We start from the raw sequence: 20,947 nt of genomic DNA on the forward strand, positions 1-20,947 counted from the left end.
CCCCCCCCCCCCCCCCAAAACAACCTGGAAAGCTGCTCCCAGAGATCCCCTGCCCACCCAAGCTTGTCGCGCAAGTCTCCACGTCACTATCAGTTCTGCCGCACTTTCTCCGCCTTATCGATACCAATCAGCGTCGAGGCAATCAATGCCGGGCCGGGACGCGCCTATTGGAATTTCCAGAAGTTCGAACCACGGCGTTTGCGACAAGGGCCCCGAACCGACCATTGAATTTCCCGAATCCACGGCGCAAACCCACGATCGACCACCCCTCCCCCCTTCCCCAAGGGTCTGAACCAACCTCACGAACCCTCGATTACCGAATCCAACGAAAGATAGAACCTCAGAATTTGGTCACAATGGCGATGTGCGTCAACTCCCCCATCCGTCGCCCGTCCCCTCCACCGCCGCCGCCGCCAGAGTGAGCAAGTGGTCTGACAAGCAGGAAACGACAGCCCCCAAAAGTCCTCCTACTACGATCGCAACCTCCGACAAGGACCCGCCCTGATCAGAGCGCGCAAGCCCTACCTCGCAAAGAACCTCGCCGTCGGTGCCGGACTGTGGTGCTTCGTCGGCGCAGTGTGTATGTGGCGAAACAACCCCCCCCCCCCCCCCCCCCCCCCCACCCACCCACGACCCCCCCCACACCCCCACCCTGGCGCAGGGGGGCCCCCCCCCCCCTCCAAAGGACCCCGCCGCCGGGGCCCGGGGGGGGGGTTTTGGCGGGCCAGGTTGTGTGTGGGGAAACACCCCCCCCCCCCCCCCCCCCTTTCGCGTAGACAGGCACCGTTGCGGAATCACCAAGCAAGATAGCTGACACAGTTTTTTGGGAGACAAACAGATTGGTACACGATCAAGGCGGTCGGTCAAGACGAGTTTGAAGATGTCAAGGTTCCTGACGCCCCGAGGCAGCCAGCAAAGTCCAACTAGGGCCGTTAGAGAGACGAGTGCGACGGTAGAAGGAGACATGTGATGTACGAGTTTAAGCGCAGGATGGGATCCATAATCCCTAGGAATAAAAAATACGGGGAGTATATCAGTATGCGTGGGAGCATATGCATTGTATAGTATATATCTGCGAGTCTCACTCATCTCGCTCTTTTCGCCTGTGGCATCAATATCAAAGAAAATAAAAACAAATCCCCAATTAATAACTCTGTGCATCTCTCATTACAGGATCAGACCCGTCCATTCAATGCAAATGCAGCTCCGTAAAACCTGTCCGTTCCTCCCATCTTGTAGACACCCATAAGTTTTGACACCCTCTATACAGGGGGGGGGGGGGGGGCAGAATGAACATGCCCGTTGAAACAACGCGCCAGTGCAAGCACAACTAGTTTAAGGAAAGAAAAAGGGGCGAGCTGCCCAAGCCGTCGTGGGGTATCATAACAGAGCAGTAAGCCTCGAAAACGCCGTTGGCCGTCCATTGATGCCGTCCTAACTAGCCATCGCCGACACTGGCTCTTGTTTGGGAGCTGTGTTTTTCGCAGCTTTTGATGTGCGGCTGCCTGCGCGCTTCATCTGGGCGCTCTGTGTCAAAACATTGGCTGTTCTGACCATCTCGGGAGAAGCAGAAATAAATCGGTTCATTGGCGGCGACGCCTGCGGCACGACATGGCCGTTCGTCACGGCTGGTATCGGTTGTTGGTTGGACGGGCCTGCTGCTGCTTTACCTCCCTGCATTGGACTGCTCAATCGAGCACCGGCCGCTGCAGGTCCTGTGTTGATCTTGTGCGCAATGTGGTTCGGGTTGGCCCATGGAGTATCTTTGATAAATTGCTCTCCGGCGGGGCCGAGGTTAGATCCGAAAGCGACTGCTTGATAATCGTCAATGGGCTGCATTATTGAACGCTGACGAGGTTTCGTGTTGCGCTGGTAGGAGTCAGTAATGTGTTTTCCACCCAAAGAATCCTGCGATTCACTAACCTTCATTTGCTCCAGGTCGTCCTCGATCTCTGAGCCACTCGCGCCCCTCATGGCCGGCACCGCGGGGAAGCCCTCATGCTTAGCGAGACCGGCCAAAAACGAGACCTCCGAATTGTATGCCACGGCATTCCTTGTGCGCTGTGCAGGGTTCGTAGGGAAGAGGAGGCCGTAGTCCGGAATGCTGTGTGCGCTTCGCCTAGCATTCTGGGTCTCGTACCACTCCTTGTTGAGATCTTCGAGCATCTTTGAGCGCTTTTCCCGAGAGCCTTGGTAGAATTGATTCCAAATCTGGGCACGGCGCGCCACTGCCAATCTCTCAAGGGCCTCAACCGAGAGCTCGTATTCTTTTTCAATATTTCGAAGCCTCTTTTCGAGCCTTTCGTCCAGACATTGCTTCATATTTAAGTATTCGGGATGTGTCGGCGGCTCGGCTTGCAGTGAATGTTCTTCATGCTCGAGGCGCTCGAGGCGATCCTTGTATAAACTGTGAAAACTGCGTTAGTCGCTGAGAAAGCTAATGCTTCTTCTCGGAAAGACTCACCGCTCGCGGAAGACGACAAATTTCTCTTCGAGATCGGTCCATTCCTCAACCGCAGCACGTTTTCTTTCAACTGTTGCATTTTGTCAGCAAGGCTTCGAAATATGGATGGGTCGCAAGCCACCTACATTCTTCGTCATTCCTGGTCGCCTCTGCCTCGTCGTCACCTTCGTGGTCAGCCTGGTCGTCGCCGTGAGGCCCCGAGTCGTCGTCACCACGACTATCGTCTCGGGCGTCGCCCTCGTGCCCTTCGTTCTCGTGAGCCTCGACAGCGTGACCTTTCCTTCTGCTCCCATTGCGGGTAACCTTTTTTGTGATTTGTGAATCCTTGATCGGGCTGTGACCATCGCGCGAAGGGCCACGCTTGCTGTGGGGAAGTTCCAAAACACTTTCCTCGGTCGCTGAGTGATCACCAGTATGTGAGTTTGTGGACGGGGCCTCGTCGTCATGCATTTCCACGTCAGTCTTGTGCTGATCCTGCTCCTGGGGCACGACGGAACCGGTGCGCTTCCTGGCGGGCTGGCCTGGTTCGGAAGATTCCGCGACCGGCGACCGCTTCCTTTTCTTGCTATCGGTATTCTCAGGGTCGTCTTCGGTGGTTGGGAGCTCGGTCGACTTCTTGGGCTTGGTGGGCGAGCCCAAGTCACCGTGACTAGAGGTCATTGACACGTCGTCGCGGTCGGAAAGACTGTCGTCGTCGCCATCGTCGTGGCCGTCGACAGAAAACGTCTTTTGAAGCTTGCTAGGAGTCCGTTCGTAGACCTGGCCGTCGTTGAACTGATTGACAACGACGTCCTTGTGGCGCTGTGCCTGCGGGGTGTCGTAGAGACGCTCCGTCTCCGCTTCGGTATCATTTGCCTCTGATAGATTGCTGTCAGAGTCAAGCGCCTCGTCATGGTCTGGCCGAGTGTGGTCGAGCTGCATCCCATCAAGAGATTCACCGCCGTCCTTGTCCTCGACGTCGCTCAGCGGGCTGGATATGTTGCTATCGTCATGATCGAGCGTCGCCTGCCCTGGAGAGAGGGCAGGCGGCGCGGACGCCGTAGCTGCCATTGAAAAATTGAGTTGATACCGCGGTTTGGGATATCAAATCGGGTGTTTTGGAGATTGGTTGCGTCGTGGAGCAGTGCAATTCGGGTAGACGAGTTTTCGTGGGAACGAAGACGGGGCGCGGAGGGACAAGCACCAGCGGCAGCGACAGCGGTGGGTTGGAGGAGCGGGCGGGTCGCTGTCGTGAGGAGGGAAGCGAGTGCGTGCTAAAATCAAGGTTCGAAAGAAAGGAGTTGAAGAGAAGCATCAACGCGTGTGACTGTCTGGTCTCGAATGCAGAGGTGGGCGAGCGCAAAGTGGTGGTGTTGTGGTGGGTTTTTGGGGATGAGAGAGAAGCGTTAGTGACCTGCCGCTCCATGAGAGATGCGCTCACCTGCTCCCTCTCTCTCTGTGCTCTGTGCCTTTCTCCGGCCCCCCCCCCCCCCCCCCCCCCCCCCCCCCCCCCCCCGCCCGCCCCCCCCCCACCCACGCGCCCGAGCGGAGAGGGGGGGGGGACCGCAACGGCGGCCGGGGGCGCCCCCCCCCGCCGCGCGGCCGGGCGGCGTCTTTTTGCTACCTCCCCGAGCTCTTTCTTTTTTTTCTGCCCGCCCCCCCCCCCCAGCGGAACCAGCATCGGTCGGCAGAACCAAGTCTTAGCAGCGAGCGAAAGCGGTGAGAGCTGGCACAACAGCGGGCACGGGGCACTTGTCCTCGGCAAATAGCGGTCTTCTGACGTTTTGCACCAATCCACGGTTGTTCCGTTTCTTATCGGCGCACTCCACCTCCGAAATCTCTTATCGCTTTGGAGCGCAGGCCAAGTGGTACAGAGAGCTTGATTTTTTTTCTTGTCGCGGCAGCGACCTGGGGCGGATCGGTGCATCTACAGCAGACCCGTTGCAGAACATAGATACTCAGCAAAACAAGTCATATATCTGTCGCAACAATGGGGAAAAGGTGAGTTCACTCCCAATGTCATGGCACATTTTTAAGACTAATTGCTTTCTGAATAGTTCTAAACTTACGGCCTCAAGCAAGGCCATTGACCCCACTCTCGATGCCCTCTTCGCATCCAGTGTAAGTCGTTTTCTGCAAAAGTCGACCAATGCAGCCAAGAAAATTCTAACAAAATTCAGGCAGGACCTGTGAAGGCCCCGGAAAAGTCAAGGTACTCCGAAGCGCCTCCACCGAAGGCAAAGGCCGCTCCAGAGGCTTCCGACGACGATGAGGAACTACCTGATGCCGACGACGAGGAGCTGTCTGAGCTTGGTAGCGATGAAGAGGTTGACCTCGAGCATGTCGCCGATTCAGAGGAGGAGGAAGTGTCAGAGCCAGCTGCAAAGCCCAAGAAGGAGCGCAAGCGCAAGAGAGTAGAGGACGACATCGAGGGCAAATACCTGAGCAAGCTCGCCGAGGCAGAGGAGAAGGAGATCCATGCCGAGAAGCGCAGCAAGAAGGAGTCCAAGGATACGGAAGAGGACGAAGACGCTGCCTCAGAAACATCTTCCGAGGGCGAGAGTGCGGGTGAAGGCGAGGAGGATGAGGAGGAGGAAGAGGAAGAAGAAGAGCAGGAGGAGTCTGACGATGACGCCGTCCCCGTCCACGAATCCGTCGCAGCCGAGAGCAAGGCCAAGACAAAGGACACGGAGCTCGAAAAGGCAAGCCGCACAGTCTTCCTCTCCAACGTCGCCTCCGAAGCCATCGACAACAAGACGGCCAAGCGCGCCCTCGAAGCCCACCTCACCAGCGTCCTCGACAAGGACGCCAAGCCCCCGCAAAAGATCGAGTCCATCCGCTTCCGCTCCATCGCCTTCTCCGGCGGCGGCCTCCCCAAGCGCGCGGCCTACATCACAAAGTCCCTCATGAACGAGACGACCAAGTCCGCAAACGCCTACGTCGTCTTCTCCACGCCCGCCGCCGCGCGCAAGGTCTGCGCCGAGCTCAACGGCACCATCGTCCTCGACCGCCACCTGCGCGTCGACAGCGTCGCTCACCCCGCTCCGACGGACCACCGCCGCTGCGTCTTCGTCGGCAACCTCGGCTTCATCGACGACGAGACCATCCTCGCCACCAACGAGGAGGGCGAGACGGTGCAGAAGAAGCGCACCAAAGTGCCGGCCGACATTGAGGAGGGTCTCTGGAGGACGTTTGGCAAGCACGCCGGCAAGGTCGAGAATGTGCGCGTCGTTCGCGATCCCAAGACGAGAGTGGGCAAGGGTTTCGCCTACGTCCAGTTCTACGTAAGTTGCCTTCACATACTGCGACGTAGTGGGAGAAACATTGCTAACCAAATACCCACAGGACGGTAACCACGTAGAATCAGCCCTCCTCCTAGACGGCAAGAAGTACCCCCCGATGCTCCCCCGCATCATGCGCGTAACCCGCGCAAAGGCCCCCCACAAGACCGCCCTCGCCATGGAGCGCACCAACAAGGCCAGAGCCGCCCAAGCAGACGCTTCACGCGGAGCCCCCGGCAGCACAAAGTACAAGGCCAAGATCACCCCCGAGCAGCAGTCCCTCGCCGGCCGCTCCAGCCGTCTCCTGGGCCGTCAAGGAGCCCGCCGCGAGCAGCGCAGAGGCCGAGAATTCGAAGATAGGAAGCCGCGCGCCCCTGGCAACGGCTCCGGCGCCATCCCCAAGGATGAGATGAAGAAGCCCGAGGACTTTATTTTTGAGGGCCGCCGCGCCAGTGCCAAGGACGGCAGGCCAAAGGATCTCAAGTTCAACAAGCGGAGTAAGCCCCTGAACAAGGGCGGCGTCAAGAAGAGCAAGCCTACGGGCCGTGGTGCCAAGAGAGCCGCGGAGTGGAAGAAGAAGCAAAAATGAATCTAACAATTTGCGGAGGGGGTGGGGTGACCTACTTGTATTGAGGTAGTTGCATGAAATACCAAAAGTAGACGGATGGAAGCGTCGGGAAAAGGCGTACAAAATAATGAACATTATACAAAGCACATTGATACATCTGTGACTTACAGAGCAACCCTCGATTCCCACATCAAGTATTATTTTGCTACCAATGGCACATATGTACGTTACACTCTGCAATCACAGCACCGAATCACAACATGCAAAGTAATTTGGAAGAATACGTCGATTTACAAGTGACTAGTTTCAATCCCCCAAGAGGCTCTCGTCAGACAAGTCAGGAGGTACCACGTATGTACTTGTGAAAGAAGAAAGTGACTTGGTCTCATCTATTATAACTCGAGCTTGACGCCGAAATATCCATTCGTTGGGTTATGGGTTAATCCAGTGCCTTGTGCGTCCATGTCCGTCCGGCGAGAACGAGAACGAGAACAAAAGTCTACCGAACCGACATCCCGACGGCCGCCAGAAGAACAAACTTTTTTTCATGCAATTCAGTTTTCGTCCAAGGCTGCCGGGTTCGTCATTGTTCGTTGCAGCAACCGATATACCGCGAAACAAAAAAACGGGACGGTCTCCGATGTCGGCTTAGTACTCGGCATCGTCCTCCTCACCCTCGTACGAGTCGGCAGCAACCTCCTCGTAATCCTTCTCAAGTGCAGCAAGATCCTCACGGGCCTCGCTGAACTCACCCTCCTCCATACCCTCACCGACGTACCAGTGGACGAAGGCACGCTTGCTGTACATGAGATCGAACTTGTGGTCCAGTCTCGACCAGGCCTCGGCGATGGCGGTGGTGTTGGACAACATAGAGACGGAGCGGTCGACAGAGGCGAGACCACCATCGCCAGCGGCGGCGGGAACGGCCATGGGCTTCTGGTAGTTGATTCCGAGCTTGAACCCGGTAGGGCACCACTCGACCAGGTTGAAGGAGGACTTGGCCTTGAGGGCAGCAATGGCGGCGTTGCAGTCGCGGGGGACGACGTCGCCACGGTACAGAAGGGCAACAGCCATGTACTTTCCGTTGCGGGGGTCGCAGACGACCATCTGGTTGTTGGGCTCGAAGCCTGTGATGGATTAGCGCTCGTTCGTATTCACATTTTGCTGGCAGACGATAAAGACATACACTGGAAGGTGAGCTCCTGGACCTTGAAACTCTCGTGAGAGCTCTTGTTGGCAGAGATGACGGGAGCGTAGCTGATCAAGGGGTAGTGAATACGAGGGTAGGGGACCAAGTTGGTCTGGAACTCGTTGAGATCGACGTTGAGGGCACCATCGAAACGGAGGGAGGAGGTGATGGAGGAGACAACCTGGGCGATCAGGCGGTTGAGGTGCTCGTAACCGGGACGGGGAATGTCGAGGTTGCGGCGGCAGATGTCGTAGACAGCCTCGTTGTCGACGAGGAAAGTGCAGTCCGAGTTCTCAATGGTGCTGTGGGTAGACAGGACGGCGTTGTAGGGCTCAACGACGGCAGTCGAGACGCGAGGGGCGGGGTAGACGGCGAACTCAAGCTTCGACTTCTTGCCGTACTCTGTGGAGAGGCGCTCGAGGAGGAGGGCACCGAATCCAGAACCGGTACCACCGCCGAAGGAGTGGAAGATCAGGAAACCCTGGAGGGAGTGGCAGTTGTCTATAGGAGGCATTGGTTAGTTTCGACGTGGCCGGCGGGCCGAAAGGCATCAAAAGGGGTACGGACCAGCGACGCGGCGAACACGGTCAATGACATTGTCGACCATCTCCTTGCCGATGGTGTAGTGACCACGAGCGTAGTTGTTGGCAGCATCCTCCTTGCCGCTGATCAACAGCTCAGGGTGGAAGAGCTGACGGTAGCCGCCAGTTCGGATCTCGTCGATGGGAGAGGGGTCGAGATCGACGAAGAGGGAGCGAGGAACGTATTTTCCTCCGCTCGTCTCGGTGAAGAAGGTCTCGTAGGAACCGCCGTCGACGACGTCCTTGGCGCTGGGGTCAGGACGACCATCGGAGCCGAGGCCGTGCTCGAGGAGGTAGCTGCGCGTTGGGCGGTCAGTTTCACCGGTTTTCGCGTTTGGATCGGGAGGATATGAGATTGGAGGTCAACGTACAGCTCCCAGGCAGAGTTACCCAGCTGGGTACCGGCCTGACCGAGATGAAGGTGAAGAATCTAGAGATATCGCCGTCAGTATTGGGGCCACACACCGAGGTCAGGAAGGATGGGACAGCTAGGTAAGGTAGGCTAGATTTCAGGGGTCGCCTCGGTACGGGAAAATGGGGGAGAGTAGCGAGCAGCCAGCAAGCAACCCACGATCCCGCGGGAAGCTGTGATATGGAGGATTTGGAGTAGAGATCAGAAGATAAAAGGAGAATGAATGACATTGAACATACCTCGCCCTTCATTGTGTAATGTGGCTCAATGAAACTTGGGAATAGCTGCGACGCAAAGTGGAATGGGGAAAGGGAATATTTTCACGCGCGCAGCGCAGAGTTGAGGTTCGGAAGAGCTAGGGGGGGAGGAAGGTGTTGGTGATGGTTTTCAGAGGTTTGGAGTGGAGGGTCACTTGTTGTGGGCAAGGCGGGGCACAATCAACAAGGCCGACCAGTGGCGCGATAGGCTTCAAGGCAAAGGGTATTCCCCCCCCTTCTTCACTGGGCTTAGCGCCTGCCTTTCACTGGTAGCTTTAGTGCTCTAACAGCTGTTGGTGTGTTGGGTTTCCAGTACCAAGATGATTGCGGGGGTCCTCTGAGCCAATCAAGTACCGGTGACACTCTCACCGCTACATGGCCCAAGCGTTTTTCCCTTTTGTCTATTGGACGACGTTCAGGGGTGCATGAAGATACCCGCACACTGCCACCTGCCATCACCATTTACCGGCCCTTCACACGGCAACAGCTGCGATATACGACGGGATATCAAGCTCAGAAATATTCTTTCCTTCTTCACCTGGCTATCAAGGCAGAAACAGACATACTTAAGGCTTCAATTGCATTCAGTACCCTCACCGCTCACTCATCAGCTGCCACCTCTTCTCTTCCTTCTTGACACAAATGGTCTGTGCGGGGAATCCGGGGTCCAAGGCATTGACTTTCGGGAATAGCAGGCGAAGATCTTGCCAGATTCGTAGTGCCTTTGATGAGGAAAAAAATCTGAGAGCACTTGGGGAAGGCTGGTGGTTCAACAACTTTGAGGCTCTAGCACGGCTATACCCTGGATTCTTCTTCTCTAATTCAAACAGCCAAGTTGGCTCGACATCGTTCGAAGGCATATCCTCGTAGTCGGTGACATCCGAGCGATCTTCAGAGGGGCCGAGCCAGATCCGGCCCCACTCTCCGCTTCCGTTTGTCGTCCGACGTCAACAACTTCTCCTTGTCCAAGGTAGCCCTACAACAATTTAGACGACAAGGCGGATCAAAGAACTCAAATTCAAAGTAATCAATAGATTGTCAAGGGTATTCAAGTTCATCACAGCTCAAAGAATAACTCTTCTGGTAGGAACGGGTTGGTTCCCGAATCGCCCACTCCAAGGTAGAGACTAACTTAGCCTCGAGCAAGGATACGCAGTTGAGGGCAATATTACCTTATAGTTCATGGGTTAGGTGTCAAAACTGCTTTGAGCTAGCTGCGACTTTGACATAATCCATCTCGTTGTGTTACATTCTTCAAGTTACGAGTACAATGGTTTAGAGGCGCATGTTCATAGCGTACTCGTTTCCACCTTTAAGAGAGTGGTAAATGGCAAGATTCATGGTTTCAAAAACAGCCTTCCTAGGCTAATTTGTACAACCTTGATCCTATCAAGTTCAGTTTCATCTTGCGCTTTACGGCATTTCCCTTTTCCTTCAACGCCACGTCAATGTTCTTCCTTCTAAACGGTCACACCTTGTTCTGCTATCTGTTCCTGACCCTTCGGCAACGTGAGAGTATCTTCCATCAACGACTTTGAGGCAGTCTAGACTGCGTGCCTTTCGGCAGTAGCCAGCTGGAGTCGGGGAGGGATCACCTAGTTGATCGTGACAGAGCTTCTGCTAGTAAAATCTAATTTCGACCTCATGTATAATTTTCTTACCTTTCTGCAGTGGTACCATATCACGTCCAGACCCAGCGTTGAGAGATGCGAGACCCCTCACTACGCCTATCAATCTCTAATCTGCTATTATCGCCTGGAAAGAACGAGATTGGTCCTCATTTCTTGTGCTTTTAGTAGACCGAATGTCAACCATAGGAGCCGCCGGTGCTAGATGTTTCCGAAGAGCTCCGGGCCATCGAAACTCTCTCGTCGCAGGCTACATGCCTTAGCTCCGCAGAAAACCAATTAGATGGGTCGAAAACAACGAAAGCCAGAGCCAGCATCCGCTTTATACTTGAGAAACAGGTTCCTTCTATGCTCAAGGGGCAAGACTAGCCCTTGGAAGAAGGTGAAAGTGGAAAGCGAGAAGAGTCCCATTACCTCTCTTAAATGGCAATTGCGACAGATCCTAACATCCATGTCAGATGCTGTCTGCTGTCCAGCTTAACCTAGCCCACGTCCAAACTTGTGATATCCATCGTTCTCGACCAAAGTCCCTTTAAAGACCGTAGTCAGTTCCAGAATGATCTCTTAAATTTCAACGGAAGGGGCACACCTGAACCGGGTCATTCTCGGCTCTTGCCATCTCATGGGTCTTACATGCCGCAATGGCGTATCCCCTCATCAATACTGCACATCCCGTAAAATGCATGCAACTCTCACCACCTAATCAAATGCTACATAAAACGGGCGCTAAGCTGCCGGTAGCGGGGCCGACGTAATACGATATCGAATGACACAAGAGCTATTTCCATCACAATTCAGACCTTGTGGGCGAATGTTGAAAAACCCCGGTAGATCGACATCTTCAAGGCCGCCATAGGTAACTGCGGTACGACGTGGTGCTGACACCTCCATATAAGCGTGACAATCACAACTGAACTCCGTAAACTTTGGAGGATACGGCAAAAGTGTGAAAATGATACAAAATACCCTTCTTCTCTCGCGAGATCGCGACTTTCAGGTGGTGGTGAAAATCCAAGATCCCGACGTAGAACAGCTCAACATCCAGCGACGTCAAGAGACAAACCGCCCAACATGGCCATCCCGAACCTCGCATCCCTCGACCTCTCCCCCCTCCAATATACCGCCCTCTTCCTCGCCCTCTTAACCCTCTACTACACCCTCACCTCCCTCCTCACATGGCGCCGCCTCCGCCACATCCCAGCCTACTCCCCCTTATCCACCTTCTCCTACCTCCCGCTCTTCCTCATCGCCCGCTCCGCCCGCCAAGAAGAAATCTACCGCGCCCTCAACACCTCCCGCCTCGTCCGCGTCGGCCCCAACGAGCTCCTCACAGACGACCCCGCCGTCCTCCGCCGCATCAACGCCGTCCGCAGCGACTACGGCAAAGACTCGTGGTACTTCTCCAGCCGGTTCAACCCCTACCAGGAGACCATGTTCACCACGCTCGACAGAGGGGAACATGATCGGATGAAGGCCAAGACGGCGGCGGCGTATGCGGGGCGGGAGGTGGATTTGCTGGAGCCGAGCGTTGATGTGCAGGTCGTGAGTTTGGTCAGGCTTTTGAGGGAGAGGTATGCGTATGATGGGGGCGTCAGCGGCGGTGGTGATGGGGGACGAGGAGGGAGAGGAAAGTTGGTGGACATGGGAGTCTTGCCGGCGTATCTCACCATGGATGTGATCACCGCCGCCGCCTTCGGGAAGCCGTTTGGGCACTTGGAGGCTGATGCGGATGTGTTTGGGTTTATCAAGCAGATGAGGGATAATTGGCCGTTGATCGCGATCACGTTGGATACCCCGTGGATCCGGACGATCCGGTTTTCAAAGTTGTTTCTGAGGTGGCTTGGGCCAAGGACGACTGATGAGATTGGGCTTGGGCAGATGATGGGGTGAGTATCGTCTCTCATCGCGGAAGCCGTTCATACCATAGGAGTTGCGACTAACGGGGTGACAGGATTGCTGAGAAGTACGTCGGAGAGAGGTTCAAATCCGCCTCGAAGCCTCAGAAGGACATGTTGGTACGTCCATCTACATTTTACGAACTCTGCTTTTTGCCCTGGGAGATGGTACTGACGAATTCGACCAGGGATCGTGGATCAAGAACGGCATGACGCAGCAAGAATGCGAAGCCGAAGGCCTCTTCGCCCTCGTCGCCGGCTCGGACACTACCGCCTCCGTGATCCGTGTCACAATGCTGCATCTGATGTGCAACCCCAGGATCTACCACAAGTTCAAGGCCGTCATTCGGGACGCCGTCGCCTCTGGTGTCTCGACTCCGATTACCTTTGACCAAGCCAGCAAGATCCCGTTCCTACGCGTGCGTATCACCCCCTATCCCCCCCTCCCCCTCCCCCATCCAACATGCGATACATACTCAGTACACGACGATACTAAACCCTTACAGGCCCTAATCTACGAAGGCATCCGAATCCGCGCCCCAGCAACAGGCCTCTACCCCAAAACCGTCCCGCCCCAAGGCGACACCGTCGACGGCAAGTTCATCCCGGGCGGCACCGCCATCGGCATGAACGCTCCCGGCCTCCTCAAATCCCCCTCGCTCTTCGGGCCCGACGCGGACCTCTTCCGGCCGGAGCGGTTTCTCGAGGTCGACGACGACGCGGCCAGGCTGAGCATGGAGCGCGACGTGGAGATGGCGTTTGGGTACGGGCGGTATATGTGTGCGGGTAAACCGGTGGCGTTTATGGAGCTGTATAAGGCTTTCTTCGAGGTAAGTTCACAGTGACTAGACTAGGGCTGTCATCGACTAGGGATACGAAATGCTGACGTTTGCGCGGTTAGCTTATGCGCAACTTTGATTTTGAGCTTGCGGATCCGGTGAGGCCGTGGGATTCGTATAGTTATAACATCTTTGTGGAGGAGAACATGTGGACCAAGGTGACCATTTCGGAAATCAAGTAGGAGTTTATCGCTGCGTACGTCGTTTGACGGATGAGAGTTGCATTCCCTCTTAGACACTCGGTTTGATCATCGATTTTCCCTTCTCCTAGAACGTAACAAGCGAGAGGCAACAGTTCGATGTGCTTAGTAGGCCTAGTTCTGGTAGCCATTGTCGAGTCTCCAGAATAAACGGATCTGGACACGTTCCGTCGTAACTCCATACCGAGATGTTCTGGTTCAAATCGCTCAACCAATAGAAATGGTGCCTGAATTTCACCTTCAATGGATAGCCTCGCCTGTGCCATCAACATGCATGAAGCTTGTGAATGTCGACTATCCACATATATGTGTTTGCTGGTCTAACCAAGAGCATGAAGATTCAGGTGATCCAAAACAACAAGCCCGGCCCGCGTGGTCGGGACTGAACTCGCTCCTTCGGATCTTCACGTCCCTACTTCCTTCCTTCCTTGACCTACCTTACCTCAGGCACCCGATGGTATATACCCCCCCTCAATTCCATTCCCGTAACCAGCACAGCAGCGCCCGTCTAGGTCGGCGAGGTCAGGTCAAGCTGTGTGCGAGGTGGTCGAATGGTCAAAATAAAAACAAATACTCCTATGAAGTCAGAGTTCGGGCTGACTGAGGGGCGCGCTGTTCAATTCCGGGCAGGGGCGTGAATTATATGGTCAGTATTTCCCCTCCCTTCCTATCCCTTTCTGCTTCCTTCTTCTTTTTATACTAAGCAGTAACATACTGTGGTGAGCACCCATAAATGCACATACATACGCACTCAAATCCAGACTCTGGCCCAAAACATCGCTTTCGATAACCATTCTTCGAGAAAGAGCCTCAAACTGCTTCCCCATCAAAGAATCATCCAATCTAGCGTGCCACATGACCGAAATAGGCCATAGCATCGATGACGAACATGAACTCATGGCATGGATCGTCAACGAGGCGCAATAAGGTTCTGACAGAGCGCCCACTCCCGTGCGCCGTGCGCACGTTATGATGCAGGTCTTTCGCGTAGCACGAAATTGCCTATGCGGGGAACAAGCTGACAGAGGAGGGCGAAAACGTACAGATGCCTGGACCCAATTAGCGCCCATATTGCGCATTAGCAGGGCAGCAAAGAGCCCCGTGGAGGGCTTCAGCTTCCCTACGATTCCCAGTTTGGGACTTGGGAAGTTGGGACTGGGAGCAATAGGTCGAACCACACGGGACCGCGCGACGCCGGTGCACCCCACGTTGGGTTTCGGGTCGCCCCGGACGAAAGTCTACGTGCCGAACGGTACCTTCAGGCACCGCCCTCTCCTCAGCGGGTTCAAGTTGGAGCAGCAGCGGTGCCGGGATTCTCTAGTATGGGGGCCACTTGTTAAACGCCCACACAACTCGGTTAGAATACGAATAAGAGATATCCAGATTCGGAACTTTTGAAAGCCCCGAAGCCTTTCTGTGCCGTTGCAAAACAATTGGTTGGCTAAGGACATCTTTCTCAAGATGCTGACCGCTGACTCTCTCGATCTTCGTGCACCTGATGGGGGGCATCGGCTGCTGCGAACTCCAGCTCCGAGGAGTTCAGACTGAACCCCGGTACTGCAAAATGGCATTTCGGCGCAAGGACCGGCGAGGTGGGGAAGCCCTGGGACTTCCATGAGAAAAGCGTTTAGCGCATTGATCGGCTCGAATTTCAGATGCGACGGGCAAGGAGCGCGTCTTGAAAAGGGAATCTGGCATAAAAAGCCTCCCAGCTCCCCCCTCCTTTAGCGTTGCGTCATGGAAAAACAAGCTTCCTTCTCCAACTGCACCTAAAATCGTCATCTGTGTAGTTCAGAGAGTTGCAGCGCGCCGACTTCACAGTAGCAGTCGTTCGACACGGGAGCTCCGAATCCTAGGACGGAGGGAAACTGGTGGATATTGATCAACATGGTGCTGGAATCTTGGACGGCGAGGGTCGCCTTCGGCTTCCTGGCGGCTTTGCTGGCATATTTTTGGAAGATCAACCGTGCCATGTCAACGATCCATCCTGAGGCTCTGCGGGTGTCGCCGGATCGATGGACGCCAGAGAAACTCAAGCGTACCTTTGAGCGTATGGAGAAACAGCCCGTTGACTGGACTCCGCACTTACCGCCGAAATTGGATCGTCGGTACATCATTGTTGGAGGCTCTGGCAAGTATTCTGCGAAACCCGTCACGTATCGCTACTGACCATGGTATGGAATAGGCCTGGTAGGAGGGCAGCTGGCTATTCAGCTCATTGCGCGCGGCCATCCGCCAGAGGCTATTCGAATCATTGACTTCCGTAAGCCTGGCCGCGACGACATGAGTGAGGGTCCGATATCTAGAGTTGATTTCGCTCAAGCCGACATTTCTTCTGAATCAGCAACCTCTGCCGCATTTGGTAGATCGTGGCCACAGTCGGTAGCACATCTTCCATTGACCGTATTCCATACCGCCGCAGTCATTCGTCCCTCAGAGCGTAGCCAGCTGGTCTACGAACGTTGCTCCCTCGTCAACACTAAGGGAACCGCCCATGTTCTTGCCGCAGCTAAGACTTCGGGAGCAGATGTTCTCGTCTTTACCTCGTCTTGTAGTGTGGCCTTGAAACCCACCAAATTCTTCAACGCTCCGTGGAGTCGGTGGCCGACGAACTTCTTCCAGGTCCTTGATGAAGTAGACTTCAAGAAGCCGATGCGTCCTCACGAAGAGTTCTTCGCCAACTATGCCAGAAGCAAGGCCGAAGCCGAGCGACTCGTCTGCAGCGCGAACAAGGTGCCACAAGATCCCACGCAGGCGGGGGGCTTTCGCACCGGCGCCATCCGGCCAGGAAATGCCATTTACGGCCACAAGGACGATTATCTGGTTGGAGCGACAGTACGCATGGCCAGTTTCCCTACCTTCACAGCGCCCTTTATGCAGAACTGGGTCCATGGGGCCAACGTGGCTCTGGCACATCTGCAGTACGAAGCAGCCCTGCTCGGCCCTCACGCGCACAAAGTGGCTGCCCGCCCATTCCTTGTCACAGATGGAGGACCGCCTCCGGTTTTCAAGGACTTTTACACACTCGTGCAGTCGGTTAGCGTGACACCCTTTCACGTGCAATATCCGCCGCCACTGATTTTGCTGCTCTTGGCTCACTGCATAGAGGCCTATTGCTTGTTGCTTTGGAAGGTGCCAGCGTTGCAGAATATCTTCTCGGAACCCGGATTGCCGTTGTACATGCTGCAGCCCGCTTCCGTGGCAGGTGCCATCAATGCTATTATCAACGATGCCGACGCTCGACGACGACCAGAGGAGGGCGGATTGGGATACCAGGCCAAGTGCACGACCATGGAGGGACTGTGTATGCAGCTCGGCGCATGGAATAAGTGGGTGAAGAGCGGAGGCGAGAAAGTCAGAAGCGAGAAGGGCATCGTCAAGGATGTTCTTGAAGTTGGAGTCGAGCCTGTTGCGAGGCGAGCATGAGGTCACAAACTTCAGCCGGCGGTCGACTGCTGGAGACCCCTTTTGGTGCATGTCGAAGGAATTCAGATTTCATCTTCGGCGGCGAATCCAAGAGAGTGGAGTATCCAGGTTTTGCTGGCGCCGTACAAAGGAAAAAGTTGTAGCTCTTGAAGAATCATGCAGCTTCCCGTCATCGGCAATAGCTTGGCAGTGTCTTGATCCAAGCTTCGGGTGTTGACCATGTAATAAGTGGCACACGCTTGTCGACAGGATGACAGGTGACGTCTTGACACGGCACGGAGATCCGGAACCTGGATCCTCGTCCGGCCCCCACAACCCCGGCTTGCCAAGTTGGCGGCGCTGGGGGGCAGCTGCATGGCGCTCCGAAAATCACTTCTTGGGGTTCTTGTGATGGGAATCCCGTAAATCCCATGCTTAGGCATAACATTGTTCTTCGATTAAGTCCGTTAAAAGCTTCAACGCACGCTAGGAGGGCCTCCCTCAGAAGCCGATCCATTGACTTTCTAGACGGAGGAAAACATTGCTGAGGCAGCTCAACAAGCCAAGCCACTCAACAGAAGATGAAGCCATAGACTGAGGGCTGGCGGCAAAGACGCTGGCTGGGCGATGCGTTCGTAAGCTTGGTGGCGGGGTCGTGCCAGCGGGTACAGACAAGCAAAGTTCGTATCGGCAGCCTCTTGCAGGTCTAGGCCAACTTTGCGAGCAGTTTCTGGCGACGCCTCAAGAAATGCGCAAACTTGGTTCGCGGGTGGCTGGCGAAGGACGGGAGGGTGTGATGAGATGGATGCAGCTGGACGAGGCGGAGAATCTGCATGGCCGAACAGACGCTGCAGATGGTCCGATGTAAGTGACGGTTGGCTGGTCATAGCCGGTGCGACAGACACATGCAGAATGTTTGCGGTTGGCTGGAAGACAATACCTATGGTACTGGCCATGAGTGAATCACCAATGTACTCTGAATTGAACAAGAGACCGTTTCTGCTGCCCAACCGTCGCCTGTTGGAAACTGGAACATATCGAAAGCGGATGAACGTTGCCGTGAGAGACAATACCTAGTCGACTTTTGCATCCGATAGCAAGCTCTGCTTCAGGCGGGTTGGTAGCAGTCCCTCCCGCATACCGGTACCCCAGGCGTTTGGTGCAGATGGCTAGTGTAGATAACTAGTGTCACTGTTGATGACGATCACTAGAAAGCTGGGCAAGCAATTGACTGCAATGATTGGCCAGCGAGCTCGTGGTAGCTCAGCGCCCAGGATTGTGAGAGGTAGCTCACCATGGTCTGCCAGTGCCACAGGTGCCAGGTGTTACTTCGGGTTAGTGCTACTGCAAGAGCGTGCGTGGACTGGCCGCGTTGCCGATTTGAGAGACTCATTGTCTTTTTCATCCGCCCAAAATCGACATTGGAGTTGGCGAGGCGGCCTCTTTGTGCCGTGATTGTTGGCTGGCGTCCAACGGCGTTGGAGCTTTGGGCACGAACATCCGCATGCGCCGGGCTGCTCCATAGGTTGCTCCACGAAAAAAAAAAAAAAAAGATCCGTTGCAGCAGGCATTTGTAAGGCCAGCAGGACAGGGTTTCTCGATATGGGGCCGGGCTCAACCGGACACTAAGGTGAGTGCTCTGTGGAGAGGTTCAGGTGGTTGATCATGATGCTGAGATGTCGGCTTGTGAAGGCTCATGGCGTCTGCTGTACCACCATTCGATGCTTTGCGTCTGTTCACAGGGAAAAAAAAGGGGTGTTTGGAAGGTAAGGAGGTTCGCAAACAGAAACAGAACATGGTACAAGAGTGAGGCAGGGAATCAGTGAACAGGGCGGCAATTCAGCGACGCCAAGAAGAGGGCGACGCGATGCGATGTGAGAAGGGGCGGGTAAAGGCCAGGTTCGTTTCGGAAGATGAGACGTCTTTTTGGTACACCGTAATAGCTGCCACTTTGGTGAATTGGCGATTGACGATGCAATCCGTGTAATCGAGAGTGGTCTCTAGAGATGCCGCCGGGAAATATTCCACGTCTGCCGGCAATGAAAGAAGCATCGGGAAATCAATGAATCTGAGGCATCGGTAGGTTGTGCAGTGGATGGCAGTGACGGGGAGAAGCCAGAGACCGAGGGCGAAGAAGAAGCAGCAAATGGGACGGCGCCCGGAGCAAAGTGCGTTGCGTTGAATTGATTGGCAATAGATACCCTTGCCCCCACACAAGAATGGAGATGGAACCTGCGAGTCTCCCGGACCACGGCAACAGCCAAGCTGCATATCTGTGGCTAGTGTTCCTGCTGTTCTAACACCGTTTGGGACTGGTGTTGTTTCTGTAGACCGAGGAGCGGAGGAACTCTCGAGGAAGTTGAGGGAAAGAACACCAGACCTCAGTCACGATTCGTACCTGGTCAAGTACCTAGGTAGTAATAGAGGAGCGGAAGGTGGACCTGTGTTGGGTAACGTTAGACCGAGATGAAAAGCCCGGGCCCTGCGAAATCTGAAATCTGAAGGAGACGCCGGCGGAGGGAGGGGGGCAATTTTTTCCCTCTGTGCCTCTCTACCTCTCGCTATCTCATTTTGCTTCTCTCTGTTTTGTTATGAGACAGGCACCGCAAGGAATGCGACTGTAATAGCACTTGGCGCTGCGACCATCGCCTGGTCAATGGAATCTCGCGTGCGGCCTGCCATGCCTGTCCTGTCGCGACTGACAGTAGCCGTTCCCATTACTTTCCTTAGTCAGGCAGCATCTCTCACTGGACTGTAATGAGAGACTGACCCAGCCAAAGGTTCGGCGGGAAGAATTGTGTTGTTCCCGGCGAATCCTGGAGTGTGCATGTATGAGTGAACACTCAGCCTGGCCGGTGGCATGGCATAAGCCGCGGTGGCACAGGCAAACTACCGGGCCATGTCTGTATTAATTATGGAATGAAAGCGGAAAAGATGCGACGACGCGGATGAGGCCATCACGAGGGTCGCTGAAAGTTTCAGTCTCCAAAGTCTGAGGCGACAGGGACCAGGTGCCACTGACAGGGCAGCCCTATGCCTGCTTAGCTACGCAGTACCCCCCTCATATGAGCATCCACCGTTGCGGCACTTGACAATTGACGATGTTATTGTGAGATTGGGATCAAGTGTATCAGAAATTGCGTTGTGGGAAGTAGAAGAAGAATTAAACCACCACAACTTCGCGGGATGGCGCTGTCTTAGCTTCTGCTCGAGAAGATGCACTTTGATTATCTGCACAGCGAAGATACGTAGGTACACATCCAATTCCCGCCATGCGCAACCTTGTAGCGTTCCTATCTTGATTAAGGCCATGTGCGGTACGTACCTCCCCGGCCAGTCGGTCGAGGACCCGCCCCTGCCGATAACAGCAAAGCCGCGGACTGTCTGTGCGAATTCGCTGACGCTCACGCACGCTCTCGGTGACGATGTCGCTTCTCAGTTCTGACCTCATCACGATAATTGCATCGTGATCCAACCCGAGTCCGCAACGGCAACCTCGATTGGACTTTTCTCGACGGAGATACGGCGGCTGCACTGGAGGATGTGCATATGTTCCTGGTTGGGTTTCCCCTCTCCCCCACTGTGACCCGACATTTGCGATGGGTGGACCCCAGCCACACGTCTGTATCCGCCAGTACGTACCCGTCTTTGCAGGCCTTCCAGTTTGTGTGAGGGAAGAACGGGCCAAGCCCGGCGACTTGCGACTGTCATGTAAGTGGTACCCTTGTATTGTGCCCAACACGGACGCGCCGGTGCAATTGCTGCTGGGCGGACGTGGGCATCGTGTCCCTACCTTAGTGGAAAGAGAAGGGAAAGCGAGGGCAAGGCCGCACGTGTGAGGTCAGGTAGGTAGGTGCTAAGAGAGGGAAAAATGTGTGAGAGAGAGACCGGGAGAGAGAAAAAAAAGACGCGGTCGGCCGGACAGGTACCGCGCAATCAAACCATGCGTTGCCTGTCTTTCTGATGATCGCAAGAGGGAAGGTGCGGTTTCTGCTGTTCCACCAGCCACCCTTGTAACTGTCCACTGGCACCTGCACTCATACCTGGACTCCTCACACTTTTTCCCGCTCCCCCCATTGAGCTTACCGCATTCAAGGCAAGTGCGACCAGAGAGACAAGCGTGGGAAAGAACCACTCACACACACCCCGAGGTACCTGCCGCTCTTGTTGCTGTTGCTGCTGTTGCTGCACTCTTGCCTCATAATAAAACCACATCGTTGCCCGCGTCGCCCATCTGTTTTGACCTCAC

General features: G+C 55.1%; 6 protein-coding genes across 6 annotated transcripts; 4 read left to right on the top strand and 2 right to left on the bottom strand.

Annotated features, from left to right (window-relative positions):
• Window positions 1-444: 444 nt before the first annotated feature.
• Window positions 445-927, top strand: CABS01_01943 (uncharacterized protein; the record flags this gene model as incomplete). The annotated part of the gene is made up of 2 exons (XM_060535322.1): window positions 445-580; window positions 839-927. Coding segments are annotated over 2 exons (225 nt in total), but the record flags the coding sequence as incomplete, so codon positions are not given.
• A 507-nt stretch (window positions 928-1,434) lies between these two features.
• CABS01_01944 (uncharacterized protein) lies at window positions 1,435-3,514 on the bottom strand (the record flags this gene model as incomplete). Its single annotated transcript, XM_060535323.1, has 4 exons — window positions 1,435-1,869; window positions 1,924-2,407; window positions 2,465-2,534; window positions 2,590-3,514. The coding sequence occupies 4 exons, from the start codon at window positions 3,512-3,514 to the stop codon at window positions 1,435-1,437; spliced, it is 1,914 nt and encodes a 637-aa protein (XP_060395628.1).
• Window positions 3,515-4,433: 919 nt separating this feature from the next.
• On the top strand, window positions 4,434-6,313 carry CABS01_01945 (RNA recognition domain-containing protein; the record flags this gene model as incomplete). The annotated part of the gene is made up of 4 exons (XM_060535324.1): window positions 4,434-4,444; window positions 4,501-4,564; window positions 4,624-5,727; window positions 5,789-6,313. The coding sequence occupies 4 exons, from the start codon at window positions 4,434-4,436 to the stop codon at window positions 6,311-6,313; spliced, it is 1,704 nt and encodes a 567-aa protein (XP_060395629.1).
• A 627-nt stretch (window positions 6,314-6,940) lies between these two features.
• On the bottom strand, window positions 6,941-8,725 carry CABS01_01946 (tubulin/FtsZ family protein; the record flags this gene model as incomplete). Its single annotated transcript, XM_060535325.1, has 5 exons — window positions 6,941-7,419; window positions 7,479-7,982; window positions 8,049-8,359; window positions 8,434-8,492; window positions 8,714-8,725. The coding sequence occupies 5 exons, from the start codon at window positions 8,723-8,725 to the stop codon at window positions 6,941-6,943; spliced, it is 1,365 nt and encodes a 454-aa protein (XP_060395630.1).
• A 2,705-nt stretch (window positions 8,726-11,430) lies between these two features.
• Window positions 11,431-13,275, top strand: CABS01_01947 (pisatin demethylase; the record flags this gene model as incomplete). Its single annotated transcript, XM_060535326.1, has 5 exons — window positions 11,431-12,245; window positions 12,311-12,374; window positions 12,443-12,673; window positions 12,761-13,084; window positions 13,156-13,275. The coding sequence occupies 5 exons, from the start codon at window positions 11,431-11,433 to the stop codon at window positions 13,273-13,275; spliced, it is 1,554 nt and encodes a 517-aa protein (XP_060395631.1).
• A 1,905-nt stretch (window positions 13,276-15,180) lies between these two features.
• On the top strand, window positions 15,181-16,719 carry CABS01_01948 (3-beta hydroxysteroid dehydrogenase/isomerase; the record flags this gene model as incomplete). Its single annotated transcript, XM_060535327.1, has 2 exons — window positions 15,181-15,397; window positions 15,479-16,719. The coding sequence occupies 2 exons, from the start codon at window positions 15,181-15,183 to the stop codon at window positions 16,717-16,719; spliced, it is 1,458 nt and encodes a 485-aa protein (XP_060395632.1).
• Between the last annotated feature and the right edge of the window lie 4,228 nt (window positions 16,720-20,947).

The sequence above is a fragment of the Colletotrichum abscissum genome (assembly GCF_030869225.1).
Source record: "Colletotrichum abscissum strain IMI 504890 chromosome Unknown Scaffold_4.1, whole genome shotgun sequence".
Taxonomy (NCBI): domain Eukaryota; kingdom Fungi; phylum Ascomycota; class Sordariomycetes; order Glomerellales; family Glomerellaceae; genus Colletotrichum; species Colletotrichum abscissum.